Source organism: Asterias rubens, chromosome 11 (assembly GCF_902459465.1).
Source record: "Asterias rubens chromosome 11, eAstRub1.3, whole genome shotgun sequence".
Classification (NCBI taxonomy): domain Eukaryota; kingdom Metazoa; phylum Echinodermata; class Asteroidea; order Forcipulatida; family Asteriidae; genus Asterias; species Asterias rubens.
In genome coordinates, this window is record NC_047072.1 from 15,513,773 (window position 1) to 15,536,288 (window position 22,516).

At 38.9% G+C, this 22,516-nt stretch overlaps 2 protein-coding genes across 3 annotated transcripts in view; one reads left to right on the forward strand and one right to left on the reverse strand.

The window, feature by feature from the left end:
* Window positions 1-3,046: 3,046 nt before the first annotated feature.
* LOC117296264 (interferon alpha-inducible protein 27-like protein 2B) lies at window positions 3,047-6,031 on the reverse strand. The gene is made up of 3 exons (XM_033779105.1): window positions 5,689-6,031; window positions 4,671-4,824; window positions 3,047-3,762 (listed from the first exon to the last, which is right to left on the reverse strand). The coding sequence occupies exons 1-3, from the start codon at window positions 5,836-5,838 to the stop codon at window positions 3,440-3,442; spliced, it is 627 nt and encodes a 208-aa protein (XP_033634996.1). The 5' UTR covers window positions 5,839-6,031; the 3' UTR covers window positions 3,047-3,439.
* A 1,391-nt stretch (window positions 6,032-7,422) lies between these two features.
* Window positions 7,423-22,516, forward strand: part of LOC117296595 (trifunctional purine biosynthetic protein adenosine-3-like) — a 28,439-nt gene continuing 13,345 nt past the window's right edge. The window contains exons 1-8 of one of the 2 annotated variants that reach the window (XM_033779614.1): window positions 7,423-7,763; window positions 10,896-11,045; window positions 13,057-13,330; window positions 13,895-14,006; window positions 14,622-14,690; window positions 15,180-15,305; window positions 18,112-18,199; window positions 19,039-19,293. In XM_033779614.1, the coding sequence (XP_033635505.1) occupies window positions 10,901-11,045; window positions 13,057-13,330; window positions 13,895-14,006; window positions 14,622-14,690; window positions 15,180-15,305; window positions 18,112-18,199; window positions 19,039-19,293 (1,069 nt within the window). In that variant the 5' untranslated portion in view covers window positions 7,423-7,763; window positions 10,896-10,900. Of the gene's footprint in view, window positions 7,764-7,885; window positions 8,045-10,895; window positions 11,046-13,056; window positions 13,331-13,894; window positions 14,007-14,621; window positions 14,691-15,179; window positions 15,306-18,111; window positions 18,200-19,038; window positions 19,294-22,516 lie in introns of those variants that run through there. The other variant, XM_033779613.1, reaches the window with a different exon arrangement.

The following is a 22,516-nucleotide window of genomic DNA, read 5'->3' on the forward strand; positions in this document are numbered from 1 at the left end:
ATTACTTCAGAGGGAGCCATTTCTTACAATGTGCTATACTACCAACCTCTCAATTGCTTGTTACCAAGTAAGTTTTTTATGCTAACAATTATTTTGAGTAATTACCAGTAATTGTGAGAATAAAAGACAAACCAGAACAGAAAATGAATATTTTGATTGTCATACTCGGTTTAGGCCTATTTGTTTTTATATAACGATATAATCTGCTTGGTTATGCCAATAGTACCAGCATGTCAGAGTTTGTTCATGTATCGCCTTTAAAACCACCAAGCTCGTAGCTAGGGGGGGGGGGGGGGCAGGGCGTCAGATCCCCTCTCCAACCAAAAAAAGCCTCCAAAATATATTTTTTTAAATGAGCTCAACGATTGACCACATGGCTTGAATATGTGGTCATTGCGATTTGTACAAACCATGTTAATGTTTCACTAGGAAGAAATTGGATCTCAGCGGTCATCACAGCTGGAGAGTGAAATAAGGTTAATTACTCACTATGTTTGTTTGCTTTTTTCTGCAGAGGAGCCTCTACTCCTTCAGTTTATGTCTGGTGTTGGCCTTGACAAGGACTCAAGGAAGCAAAAGAAAGTAACCTGGGCACTTAGTGTGACACACGGACAACTTCAGCAAAAGGTTTCAGGATGATGGGGAAGTTGTGGAACAAATGCCCCTCCATATCTACAGGGACTTAAGATGTATGCTGAGGCACAGGTACTTTTGTTTGAACAAATCTATGAACTTCAGTTTATGTAATGCCAAGGCGAATTGTTATTGGTAGAATAACAATCACATGATGCTTTACCAAGGTTAATACATGGTTCAGATGAACAAAAGTGCATGCTGTAACCCAAGCACAATGATAAAACATTTTTTGTAACTGTAATCTTTTATCATGGCATAACAAAATGCTGTGATATTGTCCATGGGTTTTTCACACACTCTGGGACAAATAGCACCATCTGTTTTACCTCAGATTCCACTCGCTCATTGCTCATTGCGTGTACAAAACCCATGGACACCATCACAGCGGGCAACTAATGAATGGGTCCAAGCCTGGGTTTTCATTTTTACCAATGTCTTTGCTTCCATCACTATTATTTAAAGAAAGTGACAAAATAAAACATTGTTTCTTCATTGTAGGAACTAGGCTCATTGCAAGGAGGCACGGAATACTTGTTTTGCCACGGACAGCAATATAGTGATGCTGCAGCACCTGAAGGCAAGATGCCACACTGAGCTGGAAGGGAAGACAGGAGGGATAAGTCACCAAGATGCAAGCTCGATTGACTATTAAGTCACTGATGGTGAGATTGAAGCTTTGTGATTTGTGGAGTCACAGGATCAATCTTTGTGAATTAGATAATTCTACTTTTAGCCCTTTTTATCCTAGCTAAACCCATTTTCTCAATTTTCTAGTGTGTTCTTTAAAAAAGCTATCCAACTGTATAATATAGTATATTGCAGCATAGACAAGCCCCTGAGGGTACCCCAATTTATGTTCCCTACCTTTGCTCTCTGATGGAAAGTGTAACGTGGGGGTTGGTCGAGTAAGAGATGCCAATATATATCCCCTACCTTTGCTTTCTGATGTATAGTGTAATATGGGGTTGGTTGGGTAAGGGACGCCAATTTATGTCCCCTACTATACCAACCTGTATGATAGACTTTGTACATTGAAGCATAGACCAAGCCTCTTAGGGGACGCCAATTTATGTCCCCTACCTTAGCTTTCTGATGTATAGTGTAACATGGGGTTGGTTGGGTAAGGGACGCCAATTTATGTCCCCTACTATACCAACCTGTATGATAGACTTTGTACATTAAAGCATAGACCAAGCCTCTTAGGGGACGCCAATTTATGTCCCCTACCTTTCTTCTCTGATGTATAGTGTAACATTGGGGTTGGTTGAGTAAGGGACGCCAATTTATGTCCCCTACCATTGCTTTCTGATGTATAGTGTAACATTGGGGTTGGTTGAGTAAGGGACGCCAATTTATGTCCCCTACCTTTCTTCTCTGATGTATAGTGTAACATTGGGGTTGGTTGAGTAAGGGACGCCAATTTATGTCCCCTACCATTGCTTTCTGATGTATAGTGTAACATTGGGGTTGGTTGAGTAAGGGACGCCAATTAATGTCCCCTACCTTTGCTCTCTGATGTATAGTGTAACATAGGGTTGGTTGAGTAAGGGACGCCAATTTATGTCCCCTACCATTGCTTTCTGATGGGGTATTGTGTGTTCATTCAGGTCGGTTGAGTATTAAGGGGAGGCTATTTTATCTTCTTTGCCATGTATGCCTTGACTATAATGATGTTGTGTTCAACCTGTTCTGAGTAAGCTTGTATATACATATGGGTGTTCAATAAAAAATTGAGTCATGTAGTGACATTGCCTCATTTTCTCAAATAAAGATATTTACTGATTAAATTTAAGAACAATTGTTGAGATTTGTTTATTTTGTGTTTTTCTCAAAGAAGTTCATCATCATCTCAAAAATAAATAGGAATCACCACTTTTCTGACAAAAAAATGCATCTTGAGATAGGAACTAATACAAAGAACTAGATTTGGATTTTATACATGAACAAAACAATTCGTTTAACTTTTTCAATTATTTAAGAGGAAAAAAATTTAATCTACCCATTTCCAATAATGCGAAAATGTTTCCAATACTGTTAATATACTTTGCAGTTTAAAAACGAATTAAAGGCAGTGGACACTATTGGTAATTACTCAAAATAATTATTAAAATAAAACCTTTCTTGGTGACGAGTAATGGGGAGAGGTTGATGGTATAAAACATTGTGAGAAACGGCTCCCTCTGAAGTGCCATAGTTTTCGAGAAAGAATTAATTTTCTACAAATTTGATTTCGATACCTCAGATTTAGAACTTGAGGTCTCGAAATCAACCATTAAACGCACATAACTTCATGTGACAAGGGTATTTTTTCTTTCATTAATATCTCGCAACTTCGATGGCCGATTGAGCTCAAATGTACACAGGTTAGTTATTTTATGCATATGTTGAGATACACCAACTGTGAAGGCTAGTCTTTGATAATTACCAATAGTGTCCACTGCCGTTAAACCAAATGTAATTGTTCATCAAGCAGGTCTATTCTGATTTAGTCTCATTTTTTCAATATAGTTTTGTAACGGGGCAGGAAGAGCCAAGGACCAATAATTGATTGTTTTGTTTGTATATCCTATCTGAATGACTAACAAAAAATGATGCTTCGTGGCACATTATTTTTCAAAACTTGTAAACATGTTTTAGCCCAAGCAGTATCTTTCTCAAAGGGTAGGGCAAGAAGTATTTCTTTAACTATAAATGAGTTTTAGAAAGATGTGAGACAACTTTTTTTTTAAATCTATTTCCATTCAACTAAATTATATAAAGGTCTTAAGATTATTAATGAATTACAATCTGTGTCTGTGTCACGTCATTCCTTAGAGGACTTCTTAACCCTAACTGCATCTACTACACCAGAAACAGCAGCCCCAGCTGCTGCACCAGCACCACCAACTACAGCAGTACCTGCAGCTCCTAACCCTGCAGCTCCAACTGACTGCAGAACAGCCACTGTACTTCCTGCTGCAATAGCGCCACCATTTGCAATTGCTGCAGAAGACATCATGCCTGCTGCAATGGATCCTGCTGCTATTCCACCTGATGTAAATCCTACAGCAGCGAGTGCAATTGGAGCTGCAGCAACAGCAAGTAATCCGCCAAAAAGTGCTGCTACAAGATGTTTCTTCTTGAATTCTAAAATACAAAACAAAATTAAAAAACTTGTTAAAGACTGTGGACACTATTGGTAATGGACAAATACCAGGTTCTCACTTGGTGTGTCTCAACATATGCATAACACAACAAACCTGTGAAAATTTGAGTTAAATCCCTCATCAGAGTTGCGAGATAATAACGAAAGAAAAAACACCCTTGTCACACGAGGTTGTGTGCTTTCAGATGCTTGATTTCGAGACCTCAAACTCTAATCTGAGGTCGCGAAATCAAATTTGTGGAAAATTACTTTTTTTCTCTAAAACTACGTTACTTCAGAGGGAGCCGTTTCTCACAATGTTTTATACTATCAACCTCTCCCCATTACTCGTTACCAAGAAAGGTTTAATGGTAATAATTATTTTGAGTAATTACCAATAGTGTCCACCGCCTTTAAGATATGGAGTGGGGCTCTTACTGTGCTTTCTCTTTTACTTTCATTTATAACTAGGCTAGTTTTTAAATGTTATAGGAGCGGCTTTCTTACCAGGATGAATTTATAACTTCTCAAGGATTACATTCACCTTGTTTTTAAACAACATGCTTAATATCAGGTTTTTAGAGATTTAAAAAAAAATAGTTTTTTTGGCTGGTTAATAAAATTATAAATGTCAAATTTAAACTCAGTTTTTAAGCAAAAAAAAACCCAAAAAACAAAACAAAAACAACAACAAACAAATAAACAAACAAATAAACAAACACCCCCCCAAAAAAAAAAACAACAACATACAAACAAACAAACGAACACACAAACAAACACCCCCAAAAACAAAAAACCCACAAACAAACAAACAAACAAACACACAGACAAACAAACAATTAAACAAACAAATAAACAAACAAACAAACCAGGTGAAATAATAATCGTTGATTGTGAGAAGACAACTCACTAGTTTTAGAAGCAGCTGGCTTTAATTGGCCTGAAAACTCCTTAGCAAACTGCTTGACAAAGTTTATTGCCTTCAAATCTGCCTTCAAACTGGTGTCTCTTTGACTGAAATCATCCAGGGATAGCTGTAGGCTCGACCCATCGTCAAAACTGACCTGTAAAATTACAATTTTTGATAAAGAAAATTATTTTTATTGGGACATCCGCACCAACAAAGATTTTGTTTAGAATAAATTATGTTAGTGATGATGGCTCAATTACGTAAGTTTTGCGTAATCTCCACGTGACTCTGGTAGAAAAAACGCACATTTTTTCTGCAATTAGTATACAGCAAGTGTATGTAATCAAATAACTAAATATGCATCAAAAACAAACTCATCATCAGAGGGATCATTTTCCGCACGTCGCAACAATAGCCGCCCGAATTAACTCCAATTTCACTGATGATTTGAAAACCACACTTTTTGACCCTATAGCCCAATCGATTAAAATACTCATCAGGTGTGAAAAAACTGGCAACAAATGTTGGCGAGGTCGCCAAAAAATGTGTCCATGAGTCAGAGATCAACCTACGTATAATGATTCAAGTGAGTAAAAAAGTGTACAACTACAGCATGCAGAGACCAGACAAAAAATAAAGTTTGGTTACAAAAAGTCTGCATCCGGTCACCGTTTTATCTCAGGTCGATTATTTTTCCTTGGGGTTTACCGCGAATGCACATAATTATTGAGCCGGGCAGTCACTTTGATGTATACAAACAAAATCAAGCCGTGTTCAGGCATGGTGGTTTTTACAATGCTGCTCGGCTCTTACACTCCATTTTGTGTGTTTAATTTCCCTTTGTGAAGGTCAACAATTTGCGTTTCAGCAACCAATATAAAGTCCAACATCACCATCTAAAACCATCAAAATAATAGTTCCTTTTTCAGCATGCATCTTTTTTTCTCCCAACAAAGTATTTTGTAACTCGTGTAAGAACTTTTTAATGAGTTTGATATTCATTTATTTCAATATTTACCTTAATTTTTCTTCCAGTTCCATCCAAATATGCACTGACAGCCACTATGGCCACGATGAAAATGTGAGAACCATTTTTATTTAGGATTAGACTGCCATTTTTGATAAGAATGAGTTTGTTTTTAGAATCAAGTTTCAAAATCCACCACATGGTTGTATTTTATGAAGACACTTTGTGGGAGATAGCCATGCAATGTTGATAATCAAGTATTTTGTGAGGGGCGTAAAAAATGGAAAAGTTATTAATAACTCAATGGAAAAACCGGGAATCATAGTTATATTTAGAGCGCTAAATTATCAACCCGCCGCGCGCAAGATTGTCACGGTGCCATGCAGCCTCGTCCCCAGGGTGTGTCGAGCATGCAATACGTGGTTTACGCCAAACATGAACATGGTTGAAAATAAAGTAAACCTCTGGGACGAGGTTGAGCTCATAACCGAATGTGTTCAAAATGCAAACTTCTAAAAAGCGCGGATTATTTTTGACTTTGCCCTCGTTAAGTCCGGTATTTGCGAAAAGGTCTATAAGACCTTTTCGCAAATACCGGGGCGCGCGCGTAAAGCTTGGAATTAGGTGCATTGTGGTCTAGCTGGTATCCAAATTTGATCCATATCTATCCCACAATGCACCTCATTCAACAGTCTGCGCTTGCGCATTGGTATTTGCGATAAGGTCTATGAGGCGAGTTCAGTGCTAGTCTTGGTGCAAGACGTTTCTCGTTCCCTTTTCACGCACACCGCGGCCAATTCACCGACAGCGCGCGCACCGACTCACCTGACTTATAGTCCACTCACCGCCCCGGAGAAACGTCTTGGTCCGTGTGCTGATCGCTCGGGAAATTCCGAGCACATTCCAATCATGCCGTGCTGCGCTAGGCCTGCATAACTCTGACGTAGCAGTATCAGCATAATTTCCCACAGTCTGGTATCTGTACGTCTTCTGTGCAACGCAACCAGAAACAGCGAGGCTTCCTCGTATGTTAGTTGGAGTGTCGGGATTGTACATTTACGTTCGTCTTTTAATTTTTGTAAACATGATTGCTGCTGAACGATGGGCGAATTTTAGTTTGCCCTAAAATACGTTTTTGGGGAAGATTGATTTTGAGAATTTTTGTAAGTGCAATTAATTGAGGGGAATGGAATCTTAAAACGTTATGAACGATGATGTTTTTTAGCAACAGAGCTAACAAAAATAGATCGATGTACACGAACGTGGGATTTTCTGGCATTTGTAGTCTTAGTCCAAAGGGTGACTTTGTAGGTAAAAATAATTATAGGGTCACAGTGCCTGAAAGTACTTTTTATGCAGAAAAAAACTAAACACTACATCCAAAACTTCCGTATCATACTCACACAGCTTGGTCAAAATCAACCAGTGGTCGACCACTATTAAATATCTAAGCCTATGAGTAATTTGACACAGAAGCCCAGCCACAACACCACGTTGGCATTCGGTTGTGTACTGTGTGCATGTGTACAAGAAGGTACATGTACATATCCTTTGCCCACGCACTTGGCCACAAGTAGACATGACATTTAATGGAGGACAATTTTGGCGAACGATTGTGATCTCTTCGCCCAAAACTGTGCCGGCCATGCAGGATATCTTTCTTTATTTTCGAAATAATGTGCAAATACACCCATACAAGTTACAAGTTCTCTCATCTGCAAATAAAACACTCGACTCCTCGAGTCTTGCCGATGGGGTCAGCAATATTGTTATAGTATTTTTTTCATTGACTGACAATTTCTTCCCTCTAACAATCGATCGCAACCGCTGATCTCTAATTAATAATAACATAAAGATCAGTGATCGCCTTTGCATGCGCAACAAAACGCACATGGTGTGTATTTCCCCGGGTTCCCGCCGTAGCATGATGCAGCGAGGCTTTTTGACTCGACACGTCGGGTGCATGCAAGTTACCAGGCTGGCCCGCTTGTCTGTTTCCAGTTGTGCGCGTGCGTAGTATTTTGTTGACCCACACGTTGAATATGTATACGAAGGTCACATAACTCAATCTAGCATACACACGGACCAAGACGTTTCTCCGGGGCGGTGAGTGGACTATAAGTCAGGTGAGTCGGTGCGCGCGCTGTCGGTGAATTGGCCGCGGTGTGCGTGAAAAGGAAACGAGAAACGTCTTGCACCAAGACTAGTTCAGTGCGAAACAGCGCCGTCATGAGTTCGGGGAAAAAAGACAGTTTACTTGCGGCGTGCGGCGGCTTTGCTTGTGCTTTGCCGCGAAATCCCAGCAAGTTCGATTGAAAATATCAATAAGTTCAATTTAATGGTGTTCAGCGATACAACAAGAAACAGAGACAAACACTGAGATAAAGTGGAGTGCAGGGAAATTAAGGTAGCTTTAGAATGTCGTTGTTTAACAAATATATATTTTAAAAATGGAATAGGAGTCGCTCGTCCGTCTTTTTATTTTATTACGAATCGTTGGTTGGTGCATGAGAGGTTTGGCTTATGAATATGAGTCAACTCGGTCCCAAGTCAACTCGGTCCCAAGTCAACTCGGTCCCAAGTCAACTCGGTCGTCCCAAGTCAACTCGGTCCCAAGTCAACGCGGTTGACGGGAAAAACTACTGTTCTTCGGGGTATATCGTAGGAGGTCCTGTTTATGTTTTCGAGGTGTCCCTAAAATCGTGGCAAATCTTTTACCTCTCTGTGCGCGATGTAAACAGTCCCTAGATAATAATTGTGTGGTTTTATTTGCCAAGCAAAGAGTCTCCTCTCCCTTGACCAAAACTTAGAAACACGTAAGGCTCCACTGGATATTTGCACTTGTAAATGCAAAAAGTTTGGTAGTTTAGGCATTTCTACAATACAAGGTACAAAAATATGTCATAATGTTGAGGCCATATAAAAATATTTGCCCACTGAAAAAGTTTCATCAAACACTATTTCAATTCACAAATCATGATGATCAAACCATGTGACTGAATATTTTGCTGAGCATTCTGGAAAAAAAAATACAGAGGCTTAAAGAAGCCATGTGCCTTATATCATTTTCTAATATTTTTGGAGAATTTGTTTTTTAACCCTCTGATCAATATTTTTATTAATATAAAAATTTAAACGATCAGCTTGTTGATTCAATTATCACTTTATTTATACGATTAATCTAAATTTTAAGAGAAAAAAAAAGGGGGAAAAATAAATAAAAATCAGATTTGAAAGCCAATGATTATTCACACTTCTTTTTAAATTATTATCTTTTGGTTTTTTTTGCAAATTATCATGGTAACTGAAAAATTTCATAACAAAATATTTTGAATAAAACGAAGACAACTGCTGGCTATAGAGTAATACACAGAGTCTCAAAGAACACTTGTAGTCACTGTAGATGTTTCTTCCATGTATGGCTTCACCGGGAAACTATGCTTTCTTGTTTGCCGTGAAAACAGGAAAAACTCAAAACAAATGGAGCCAGTTGAAGTCATCGAAGATCGGTGTGTAGTGTGAACATTTCAATGTCCATCAAGTTTTAATATATGTTTGCATACTTTATATTAACAAAAGAAGGTAACTAGGGCATCGGTTGATATAAGGCATCATTTTTTTTTCCCAATTCTAAGAAAAAGGCATAATAGCGTGAAAACTGGTAAGGGGAGTATATATATTATAATATTCGTTGCCTTCAATAGCAACCCATTTGTTTCTATATTCAACATTCACTTTTGAAAATTACCGATTGTGTTGGCCAATAAATTTCAACTAAAAAAAAGATCTTCAAAATGTCTCTTTGCTTTCAACCAGTCTGTATGGCTCTCAACAATTCATTAATTGACACACATTAACAATTGAATCCTCTTTGAGTTTGATTTCTTTTCAAGTAACTTACATTTAAAAATTAAATAACCAAAATCTACTGATTCAAAAACGAAAACTATTAAGGAAAATAGTGTTTGGTCGAAAATAAATAACAAATATAATATTGTTCAATTATAACTTGGGTTGCGGTCCCTCCCCGCCCTCCCTCCAGCCCATGCAAGCTTCCCTGCCTTGGGACTGAGTTGTCTTGGGACCGAGTTGACTTGGGACCGAGTTGACTTGGGACCGAGATGACTTGGGACCGAGTTAGCTGGGACCGAGTTGGCTTGGGATCGAGTTGACCGGTACCCGAAGTAGCTGGAGAAGTAGAAGTTAGAAGTAGTCTATTTGACCTCCATGGTTGGTGTATACACAATTCGATGGTAGTTATGCATTGGTAAAATCGATGGTAAAACAGGTACCACCCTACATACACATCATTAAAACACAGATGGTATTGCACCACACTCCTTGTTTATTGTAGTTTTGTACAGTATTGTGTGCACAGTCCACTCCTTGTTTATTGTAGTTTTGTACAGTATTGTGTACACAGTCTACATCATGGGTTACATCATTCTTGTTTATAATATTTAATTTGAATTGACCCTATAACTTTTGTATAAATAAAATATTGATTTATAAAAATTGAAACTGGCATGACCACCACCAGACCACTTTTTTGTTCAGTGTCACACATTCCTGATTAATTTACTGGAAACACAGAACACACATTGTCAATGTCATTGACACAGTCACAGTAACATTCGGAAAAGTGTCCATATTGCGCCATTTTGTCATTCGATATTTTCCAAATTCCATCTTATCTCATTTTACTAGCATGACCTATATAGGGAGGTTGATTTTAAAAAGGGAAAGATAGTCAAATTTGCACTTTAATCATACATTGTAATATATCACCAGAGGCCTATACATTATTTATGAACATGTCCTCATTGGACTCTGGAGGATGATTTCCAAAAGAGAAAATCAGCCCAAGTTTTGAATCTGCATCTTCTGTCTTAAATATCCCTCTATCACGATTTGTATATTTTGAACTTGCAGGAAAAATGTGTTTATGCTGCCAGCTGCCCCCACTTTTCCACTCAGTTTTATCAGTATGAGTATATTAATTATAATAATAATAATGAACAGTTTTGATATAGCGCAAAGTGACAATGAAGTCCAGATACTAATTTATTTCATAATGCATGAAAAAGTGATGGCAGGGTACAGAAATGTGTCTAAATCGCAACCCACCCTCTGCAAGACAGCACAAGGCTTTTAGAAGGAGAGTACTTTAAAGTAAGACTTATTCTGTCATAGGTTTAAACTGGCTCAGCATTTTGTGGTATTAGTTTAACCTAATATATTTCCTTTGTTTCATGAAGCTGAAATGGGAGAAAAAGTCCTGGTTCTTGGCAATGGAGGCAGGGAACATACCTTGGCATGGAAGTTGGCGCAGTCAGACACAGTAACTCAAGTCTTTGTTGCCCCTGGCAATGCTGGCACTCAAGCAGTCCCCAAGGTTTTGAACACAAGTGAGTTTAAATTGATAAATTGATTGATTTTGTTCAACAAGTGTATTGTAACTAATTATTTAACCCTCTTGAGGGCATTTGAATATTTTTTGTTGATTTTGGTGCTATATGAATGTGTTCTGATTGATTGATTGATTGGTTGGTTGATTGATTGATTGATTGATTGATTGATTGATTGATTTGATTTGATTTGATTTGATTGATTGATTGATTGATTGATTGATTCAGGCCTCGACCTCTGCAGCGGCCACCAGCGGCCATTGCCGTGATGCCCCAGCGAATTGCCGTGAAGCCCTTTTAAAAATCACGTACCTTACGGCCACTTGGCCGTTGTGCCCTTTTTCATTGATTCCATAACATTATTTATTCGAAAATGTTATTTAATATTAACATTGTGACCCATTTGATTTATATGGAGGTAAAATTCGGAACGTACGATCCCGCACACTAGTTTTCACAATGCTGATTCTGTGCACTAAAAAATGTGTCGAGAACGTGGCATGGTAACCATATCAAACTTAGTTGAGCTGTTTACTACTAAAAACGAAGCACCAGACTACTCCAATGTATAAACTCGCCACAAGTCCCTACACTAAATTACGCATTTTTGCACTGATTTGTCTATCAAGATCTGTATTTGTAGCGGATGGGGCGGGGGAGGCGCGCGGCCGGGGACTGGATACAGTCTATGTTTTTCCCCTGGCTATTTCGCTGGTGTCCAAGGCTTGTACTGGATTAATGTTTGTGACCCACCACTACCAGTGATCTGCCTGCCTTGCGACTGTTTTTCATTGCCAAACACATGTTTGTGTACACACAACAAGCGTGGAGTTGTAAAACGTCAAAATCGGACTAAATGGAGGTAACGGCAGAGCCCTAATTTTGGAAATCATCATACTCCATCAAGTTCATTATAGATCAGCATGCCATCCCACAAAGGATGCAAAAATAAGCAGGAAGGCGAAAGGGCTGGAGTGCTGGCAGCAAAGTGCCAACTTTAGAAGCATTTTTAAATTACGTGCGTTTGTTTACATTTTTATAGTATTTATTTAGCGCAGTCTAGCGTGGCAGGCAAAATACAACTTACAAGTTTAGCTAAATGCTAGGCCAATTATTTTGTGCTAAGGGGTTCGTTTTTAATTTTCATAATCATATTTATATAATAGAAAAAGAAAAAAAAAAAAAAAATCCAAATCATCGGATTTAGCTGAGCCTCCGGGTTGTTGGTGGGTTTTTGGCGTGGGCTGGGTGGACCCGTTTGTCGCGCAGAGATGGGGTAGTGGTGAGCCAGAGACTAATTGATCTTTTTTTCTTCAGATTGGCATGCAGGGAACTAATTTTCTTAATATTTTTTTCTGTATGATTTTTTCAACAATTCTTTGTTCTGGAGCAATGATTTGTTTTCAGATGAGCAGAAGGGAGTTTTATTAAGTCGATGAATAAGGGGAGGGGGTAAGGGGTAAAATGGGGCAAGTTAATTACTGGGGTAATCGTTTGCAATTCGAGTGCTGCAAAAAAACTGTAAATAATTCAGAAACAAATATTTTTAAACTTTTATTTAATTTCAGTTGCATAGCATGTAAACAGCGACAATGAAATAAATATGGGTTGGAAAGTTGACCACCATCTTGAAATCAGTGGAAAGTATATTAACATAATCATCAACAAATAAAGGTTTGAAAATGGCCGTGGTGCCCTTTCAGTTGGCCTTGGTGCCCCTTTCTTTTTTAGAGCTTTTGAGGCCAAGTGGCCTTGCCCCTCTGAAGCTAAAGGTTGAGGCCTGATTGATTGATTGCATATTGCGCCACAGCACCTTGTAAACAATTACACAATGCTTTAAAGGAATAGGTTTCATACTTCAAATCATAGCTCCACGTACCTTGCAGGAAGAAGACTGTGCGCTTTGATACGCTCCTTGGGGGTTTGATAAAGGGCTATATAAGAACCGAGGAGTTTTATATTATTGATTGATTGATTGATGGATTGATTGGTTGAATCATTTCTAAACTAGATGATGTATCAGTCAAGGACTCCTCTCAGCTCATATCATGGTGTCAAAGCAATCATATTAACCTGGTTGTGGTTGGACCGGAGGCTCCACTGGCTGCAGGAATCACAGATACACTCACAGCAGCTGGTATTGACTGCTTTGGACCAACGAGGGCAGCAGCACAGATAGAATCCAGTAAAGAATACGCAAAGGGGTTCATGGACAGACATGGGATTCCTACAGCAAGATGGAAAGCTTTCTCTGATGCAGAGTCTGCTTGTCATCATATTATGAGGTACACCAAGTTTGATTCATCTGTCGGGTTGTTTGGGATTCATGAAACTTCACCTTGTTTCTTAGTTGAAGATAAGTAGGATTTGAAACTTTGCATGGTGGAAATACGATATGGAAAGGTTTGCGGTAACACCATGTAATGACTATCTCTAATGAGTTGGGGTGGTTCTGAAATAAACCGTTGGTTTCAACTCGACGGTTCGATCAGTATGCTCTGATTGTCTTCTGGAGAAGGCTTAGTTGAAGATGTTTTTCTAAAGATATTTGTTTAAATATACAATATTTTCAAAGTAGTGAGTTGTATAACCCCTCACAAAGATTCTGCCATTTTACTGGTTTAGAGAGCATCACATGATAAGTCTAAGTCTTAAAACTGAATACTTTATTAGCGCATTCACCACATGATAATCACATGACAGGCTGGCATAGTTTATCTATCATTCAAAATCATAATGGATAATATTTAATGGTCACATGGTAGGAGGGTTAAGAGATTTCTAATTTTGTCTGTCAACCTTTTGTTAATGCTATCATTGTATGATTCTGTTTGTGATTGTCTTTCTAGTGCAGAGTACCAAGCGTTAGTAGTGAAAGCCAGTGGATTAGCAGCAGGTAAAGGTGTGATTGTAGCGTGTACCAGGGAAGAAGCGTGTCAAGCAGTCAGGGACATCATTCAGGTAACGGACAAAGGCAATCTTTACATTCTCCAATCCATCATGGAGAAGTTTTGTTTTTTGTTTTTTATATATGCAAGTTGCCAGACACACAAGGCCTGAAAGCCACTTCAAGGTGTAGGCTACAAATCAACCATTTTTCCAGGGGCCATTGCCACCTACTCCTGGGGCTGAGACAGGGTTACCCCCTTTACAGTCCATACATATGTAGGTTTGGGTATCAGCCATCGGAAGCCTGGCTGATAGAACAGAAAGCACTACCTCCCCAACTTTACGAAGCAGTCATGATTAAGTGTCTTACTTATCACTAGTGTTCAGAAGAATGTGTTGAGGATAACACTCGGGGGAGTCCTAGACAGTTGGGCTAGTCAGCTTATCCTTTTACTAGTGGTGTATCTTTCTCTAATATTATCTAGTGGGAAAACTGACTGGTTCAAGTTGACTCATTTAGCACTGTTTTCATTTCAACTGTGTTGTATTTTCAATTAGCAGGTTTTTCATTTCTACTGTTAAGCAAAGTTTGATTCTACTGTGTTGTATTTTGATGTATTTTATCAAGGTGTCTAGAAAACACTTGGTGATGGTTTTGGTTAAGACAATGTTTATTTTTGATTGCAGGATAAATTGTTTGGAGAAGCTGGAGAGAGGGTTGTGATTGAGGAGCTTCTAAAAGGCCAAGAAGTCTCTGTAAGTAAATCTCCAAAGCCAATTGGATTTCTTTATTTTTGAGAAACTGCACTGAGGTGTATTGATTATAGATTTATAAGTAATTGATTATCAACAATATGATTTGTTGATGTATGTGTTTTTTGGAATGTGTATTGATTATAGATTTATAGGTAATTAATTATCGGCAATAACATTTGTCGTTGTATCTATTTTGTTTAAAATGTAAACATAGCGCACACTTAATCGCCATCTGTTGGTGAAGTGTGTGTTTAAGAAAATTCATGCTTAAAGTTTTTTAAAATTTCGTCACACTCAACATTTTGCTCTGGTATATTCAGATATTGTAGAATATGAATGCTTTGTGTATTGATGGAATATAGTGTGGTTCTACTCTAATGAAATGCTAACTGAATTATTCTAAACCTTGCTTTGTGTTTTGTAGTTTACTCAGAGTCTGAGATGTTTTGTAGTTTACTCAGAGTCTGAGATGTTTTTTTGTCATTTCAGGTCTTGGCATTTTGTGATGGGACGCATTTTGCACCGATGCCCCCTGCTCAGGATCATAAGAGAGTAGGGGAGGGGGACACCGGTCCTAACACAGGAGGCATGGGGGCATATTGCCCCTGTCCACAGGTAACAATTGATTTAAGGAAATCATGGCTTAAGAGGCTTGGTTTGATAAAGAGCTAAGATTGATCTTAAGTTATGTACCAATCTTAAATGCTAAGCAAATTGTGATGTCACGTTACAAATTACTGTGGTGATATTGATAACTCATCTTAAGTTGAATCATAGTTCTTTGGGTTTAATTTAATTCACTGCTGACTTCAAAGTTCTACACTAACAGCGTTCTGTAAAGTTTGTATTCTATCAGCAGCTAGCGAGGAACTTCACTGCGAGCTTGGCTGTGAAATTAAGCCCTGATGCTTGAAAGATGTAGTTGCCCCCTGGCCATTACCTTGGTGCTCCTTGAAATATGCCAGTAAATAGTTTAATTTCCCTCATTCAGGTGCCCTTTACTGATGAAAACGGCCTTGCCCTGCAAGAATGAAGAATAAGAGCGTTTTAGATGGGTCTAAGATTTGAGATGGATGCATGCATCTTTGACTTGAGACAAACTAGTAGCACTTCTTAAACAAACAGATATTGCTCACCAGAATTGCTTGACAAATGTTAACAACTTAAACACCATGTAATGTTCAATACTGTCCAACCCAAGGCATAGGTGACTAGTGTGTAAAGCCCTCACCTCTCACAACTGTGGCCCTGGTTCTATTCCTGGTTGGGGCCGTAATGTGAGTAAAAGTCAGCATTGGTTCTCTTCTATTCCTGGTTAGGGCCGTAATGTGAGTCAAAGTCAGCATTGGTTCTCTTCTATTCCTGGTTAGGGCCGTAATGTGAGTCAAAGTCAGCATTGGTTCTCTTCTATTCCTGGTTAGGGCTGTAATGTGAGTCAAAGTCAGCATTGGTTCTCTTCTATTCCTGGTTAGGGCTGTAATGTGAGTCAAAGTCAGCATTGGTTCTCTTCTATTCCTGGTTAGGGCCGTAATGTGAGTCAAAGTCAGCATTGGTTCTCTTCTATTCCTGGTTAGGGCTGTAATGTGAGTCAAAGTCAGCATTGGTTCTCTTCTATTCCTGGTTAGGGCCGTAATGTGAGTCAAAGTCAGCATTGGTTCTCTTCTATTCCTGGTTAGGGCCGTAATGTGAGTCAAAGTCAGCATTGGTTCTCTTCTATTCCTGGTTAGGGCTGTAATGTGAGTCAAAGTCAGCATTGGTTCTCTTCTATTCCTGGTTAGGGCCGTAATGTGAGTCAAAGTCAGCATTGGTTCTCTTCTATTCCTGGTTAGGGCTGTAATGTGAGTCAAAGTCAGCATTGGTTCTCTTCTATTCCTGGTTAGGGCCGTAATGTGAGTCAAAGTCAGCATTGGTTCTCTTCTATTCCTGGTTAGGGCTGTAATGTGAGTCAAAGTCAGCATTGGTTCTCTTCTATTCCTGGTTAGGGCTGTAATGTGAGTCAAAGTCAGCATTGGTTCTCTTCTATTCCTGGTTAGGGCTGTAATGTGAGTCAAAGTCAGCATTGGTTCTCTTCTATTCCTGGTTAGGGCCGTAATGTGAGTCAAAGTCAGCATTGGTTCTCTTCTATTCCTGGTTAAAGCCGTAATGTGAGTCAAAGTCAGCATTGGTTCTCTTCTATTCCTGGTTAGGGCTGTAATGTGAGTCAAAGTCAGCATTGGTTCTCTTCTATTCCTGGTTAGGGCTGTAATGTGAGTCAAAGTCAGCATTGGTTCTCTTCTATTCCTGGTTAGGGCCGTAATGTGAGTCAAAGTCAGCATTGGTTCTCTTCTATTCCTGGTTAAAGCCGTAATGTGAGTCAAAGTCAGCATTGGTTCTCTTCTATTCCTGGTTAGGGCCGTAATGTGAGTCAAAGTCAGCATTGGTTCTCTTCTATTCCTGGTTAGGGCCGTAATGTGAGTCAAAGTCAGCATTGGTTCTCTTCTATTCCTGGTTAGGGCCGTAATGTGAGTCAAAGTCAGCATTGGTTCTCTTCTATTCCTGGTTAGGGCCGTAATGTGAGTCAAAGTCAGCATTGGTTCTCTTCTATTCCTGGTTAGGGCCGTAATGTGAGTCAAAGTCAGCATTGGTTCTCTTCTATTCCTGGTTAAAGCCGTAATGTGAGTCAAAGTCAACATTGGTTCTCTTCTATTCCTGGTTAGGGCTGTAATGTGAGTCAAAGTCAGCATTGGTTCTCTTCTATTCCTGGTTAGGGCCGTAATGTGAGTCAAAGTCAGCATTGGTTCTCTTCTATTCCTGGTTAGGGCTGTAATGTGAGTCAAAGTCAGCATTGGTTCTCTTCTATTCCTGGTTAGGGCCGTAATGTGAGTCAAAGTCAGCATTGGTTCTCTTCTATTCCTGGTTAAAGCCGTAATGTGAGTCAAAGTCAGCATTGGTTCTCTTCTATTCCTGGTTAAAGCCGTAATGTGAGTCAAAGTCAGCATTGGTTCTCTTCTATTCCTGGTTAGGGCCGTAATGTGAGTCAAAGTCAGCATTGGTTCTCTTCTATTCCTGGTTAGGGCCGTAATGTGAGTCAAAGTCAGCATTGGTTCTCTTCTATTCCTGGTTAGGGCCGTAATGTGAGTCAAAGTCAGCATTGGTTCTCTTAGCCCATATTTTTTCCTTTCATTCTAAAAATTCAACACTTTTGATTTCTGGCTGTGCTTTGTGGTCATGTATGGTTCTATATAGCTAGACCACGTAGTAGCCGCGTCCTTTGCAATTTCGCTTCTTAGCTACAAGTACAGATAATTAGCCAAATTATAATTACTTAGATGATGATATCAAATACCACAGTATACTTTCTGGTGATATAGCGTGATGGTGAATTTGGGTATTGATACAAGCTTCCTTTGTATATTTATCTAGTCATTTATTTTGTGTGAAGGTGTCCGGTGATGTGCTGAAATGTATCCATGATGCGATACTACACAAGGCAGTAGTAGGCTTGAAGGCAGAGGGCAGACCATACAAAGGTAACCATTTTATATCACTGGGTAAATAAGTGAATTAATTCTTATCCTCTAGTTTTCAAAAACGCACAAACAAAACCCACATGTGATAATGCCATCAAATGTGGCGGTCACAACAATCTATTTATTGTATTTCTACCATGCAAACCTTTTAAAGAGAGCGTCATTTTACTGCCATTTGGAGAAGAGAGGGTCACAACAATCTATTTATTGTATTTCTACCATGCAAACCTTTTAAAGAGAGCGCCATTTTACTGCCATTTGGAGGAAAGAGGGTCACAACAATCTATTTATTGTATTTCTACCATGCAAACCTTTTAAAGAGAGCGCCATTTTACTGCCATTTGGAGGAAAGAGGGTCACAACAATCTATTTATTGTATTTCTACCATGCAAACCTTTTAAAGAGAGCGCCATTTTACTGCCATTTGGAGGAAAGAGGGTCACAACAATCTATTTATTGTATTTCTACCATGCAAACCTTTTAAAGAGAGCGTCATTTTACTGCCATTTGGAGGAAAGAGGGTCACAACAATCTATTTATTGTATTTCTACCATGCAAACCTTTTAAAGAGAGCGCCATTTTACTGCCATTTGGAGGAAAGAGGGCAATATGTATTTAGTTTTTATGTCAAGTTTTTTTTAAATGATGTGAAAGACGCAGATTTGTTGTCTTCTGAGATGGAGTGTTATATGTTGCCGATGTAGACAAGTTGTTTGGGTGTCGCTGCTATTTAGGGGACCTTGTAGTGCAATTGCACAAGGCTACGACATAAGGTTTTTTCCTATTTCTGACTGTTCAGTATTGGCATTTATGTAAACGGCTGTACTTTCTGACTACAGGGATTTTATATGCCGGCCTAATGCTAACGTCTAACGGACCTCGCGTCTTAGAGTTCAACTGTCGTTTTGGAGACCCAGAAGTCCAGGTGGTTCTACCACTGCTCAAGAGTGATTTGTATCTGACATGTAAAGCATGTGTCCATGGTAACCTACCCAATGCACTGCCTAGTTTCCATGACAACATGAGCGCTGTAGCTGTGGTCAAGGCTAGTGGAGGGTACCCAGGCTCTTACAAGAAGGGAGTTGAAATAACAGGTAAAATAGTCTTTTTCCAGCAGTCTGAGAGCACCAGGGCCCAATTTCATAAGGCTTTTTAAGAACAAAATGTTGCCAAGCAATGCTCTGCTAAGTAGAAATGAGCAGGATACCAGTCACATATGGTACATGTGACACGGTAGTTTGGCTAGTAACCTTATTCTGGTAAGCATAACTTTGTTTTGCTTAGCATGTTCTTGTGCTTAAACAGCTCTGTTAAATTGTGCCCTGATTGTCAATGGGTTTTTTCCATACATTTCTAAGCCGTTAGTGTATCCTTTCTTATACATGGATGCCTGTTACAAAGTAAAACTTGTATAGTAAGGTTTGGGGTTACACCACAGGGCTCGAATTTGGGGGAAAAATCCATAAGACCGCAGGGCTTGTTGCTCAGAATTTTTACTGGATCGGAAGATTTTTTACAAGACCAAAATTTTATTAGGAAAAAAAAAAGTTAACACGATAGAACAGCAGGCCTTTTTCATCCCTTAGGAGGCTTTTTTTTTGCTGTGAAACCCAATCAATAAAGTTCCATATACCTACTTCACGTCATTCTTGCCGCCTAAAAAAAAAATCCAATTTGACAGGCAAATCACCAACAAAACACTGCAACGTGCAGCATTCATAAAAAGATCGTCATAAAAAGATTGACCAAATATTTGACAGCAGTAGTCAGAAGCTCATCACTGTTGGTAGCCATACTTAGCAAGACATTTGGCAACAAGACCTTACTTTTAATCCATGCAACACAGGGATGTGTGGTATTGCAACCAGACCTTCTTATAATGCAAATTTAATACTCCTTTGTAAGGTATCAGACTTTACACATGGTCAGTGGTAAAAAAAACATCGCTGTACTAAGGTGTGCTGCCGCGCCGGGTACCAACACATCACTCCCTCGTCCCCGCTCGATCACTCCCCGGGTGCATAAACATAAATGGTTTGAGACTAGATGTACAAGGTGTGGGCATGAGTAAACTGAATGGAAAACTTGTATGCAGCCTGATGCACGTGAAAAAAGGACGGATTGACGTTCCGCAGGCGTGCTCAGAACACTGATTTGACGACAAGTGAAACAAAAACTTTTATTTTAAATGAGATTGAAATACATTTTTTAATGAAAGAAAATATATTTCATATAATTATTTGTAATAGTAACTATATTAGTATGCATAAAAAAAAACACAAGACCGCCGGACTTGTTCGGCATAAAGTTTACTGGACCGAAGCTAAAATCACTGGCCTCGGGCCTGCGGTCCAGCGTGAAATTCGAACCCTGGACCATGTAATGATAATCTCTATTTGAGTTGGGTTTGTTCTGAAAAGAACTCTTGAGATTTCCACCTTGGTAAATTTGAAATCCTACTTAAAGTAGAACCTCTTAGTCTCTTTTATAAACTACAACAATGGAGAGTAAGCCCAACTTTCTAGAATATTGTGCATAAGTGAAACATAATTCCACTGTACATTCAGCGTTCGACCTTAACGCATTCGACCTTTCAGCGTTCGAAAATGTAACGAATTTGCATCAATTGTTCTTGTGACGTCATGCAAGTAATGGTGGCTTCTTATTGGCCAGCAACTCACCACGCTAATGTATTATGCATTACATTTTCTCCCACCAAAATCGTTGGCAAATGAAAGAAAAACAAAAGGCCCCTGAAAACGAGTTGGTAAAGGCGCTTCGCGGCTTCGCCGCTCGCGGTGATAGTCTTTTTTCGTGCGTTACATTTTTGGGGCTGTGCATGCTATCCGGTGTGCTGCGTGCTCCTTGACTAAAGGCTAGGAAGACTTGGGTTCTAGAATGCAATTATGTGTTAAACAAAGGCGCGGTTGATTTTGCTGCTTTTAAAAACATTTTTTAAATGAAAATTTTGTTCACCGACCATTCCATACACATAATTGAACAAAATACCGTAAAACTTATAGGCTTCTTCATGGATTTTGCAACTACTTTGATGTCTACTTTATGTTGGGGGTTTACTTTTTCTGGACGAAAGTGAGAAGATTTTGGGAACTTCGGTAGATGTATTATGTTTATGAACACTTTATAAAACTACAATAATAGGCAATGTTTATACATGATAAAATAACTTGAGCGATCGCACGTAACCCTCCCCACCGTAGATTTGAAGGCAATACATAAAAAGTTTATGATATTTTAAGTCTGCTTTAAAGTGTTTTTGTTTGTTTAGTAAAACACTATTTTTTTTCATAACAAAGATCTTCTTACTAGGAATACTTTGATGTCGAGTGCTTACAATAAACCCTGGACTAAAAAAACTACCTTAATAAAGATCATATTAAATTTTCCAATTTGCTCTGACAAATAATTTGACCTATTTTTAAATTAATTTTAATAATATTGTTATTACATTTTTATATTGGTAATTGTCAAAGACTAGCCTTCACAGTTGGTGTATCTCAACATATGCATAAAATAACAAACCTGTGAAAATTTGAGCTCAATCGGTCATCGAACTTGCGAGATAATAATGAAAGAAAAAACACCCTTGTCACACAGAGTTCTGTGCGTTTAGATGGTTGATTTTGAGGTCTCGAAATCAAATTCGTGGAAAATTACTTCTTTCTCGAAAACTATGGCACTTCAGAGGGAGCCGTTTCTCACAATGTTTTGTACCATCAATCTCTCCCCATTACTCGTCACCAAGAAAGGTTTTATGCTAATAATTATTTTTAGTAATTACCAATAGTGTCCACTGCCTTTAAAGAAAAAATACTCTCAAATTAATGAGCCCCCTTTCGAACACAATAAGAAGTTGACGTTGCAATTCATGTTGAGTTTTGAAATAGCGACGATTGGAAATCGAGCAGTTGGTATACAACAGTATACTAATAGTTTGTTTTTTTTTTATAAAAAAAAATTGACGGACCAGTCAGAAACCTGGCGGACCAGTGAAAAATCAAGCCAACTGGTCCTGCTGGCCAGTTGAAAAAAAAGTTAAGGGCAACCCCTGACATTGTTCTCACCTCACACAAACCGTTGCCAGAATTACATTGGAAATGTTTTGTGCTAGTCTTTCTGTGATGTTTGGAATGATACATAACTATACCAGGTTCATAGAGTATGGATCTGCACAGTACACAGTCAACCCTCCTACTGTTTGACCATTTAATATCATCCACCATGGTTTATAATAAGGGAATAAAAGGGTAGCAACGAGTTCTTAAACGGCCGTTAAAAACCGGCAGGGTCGTTGCC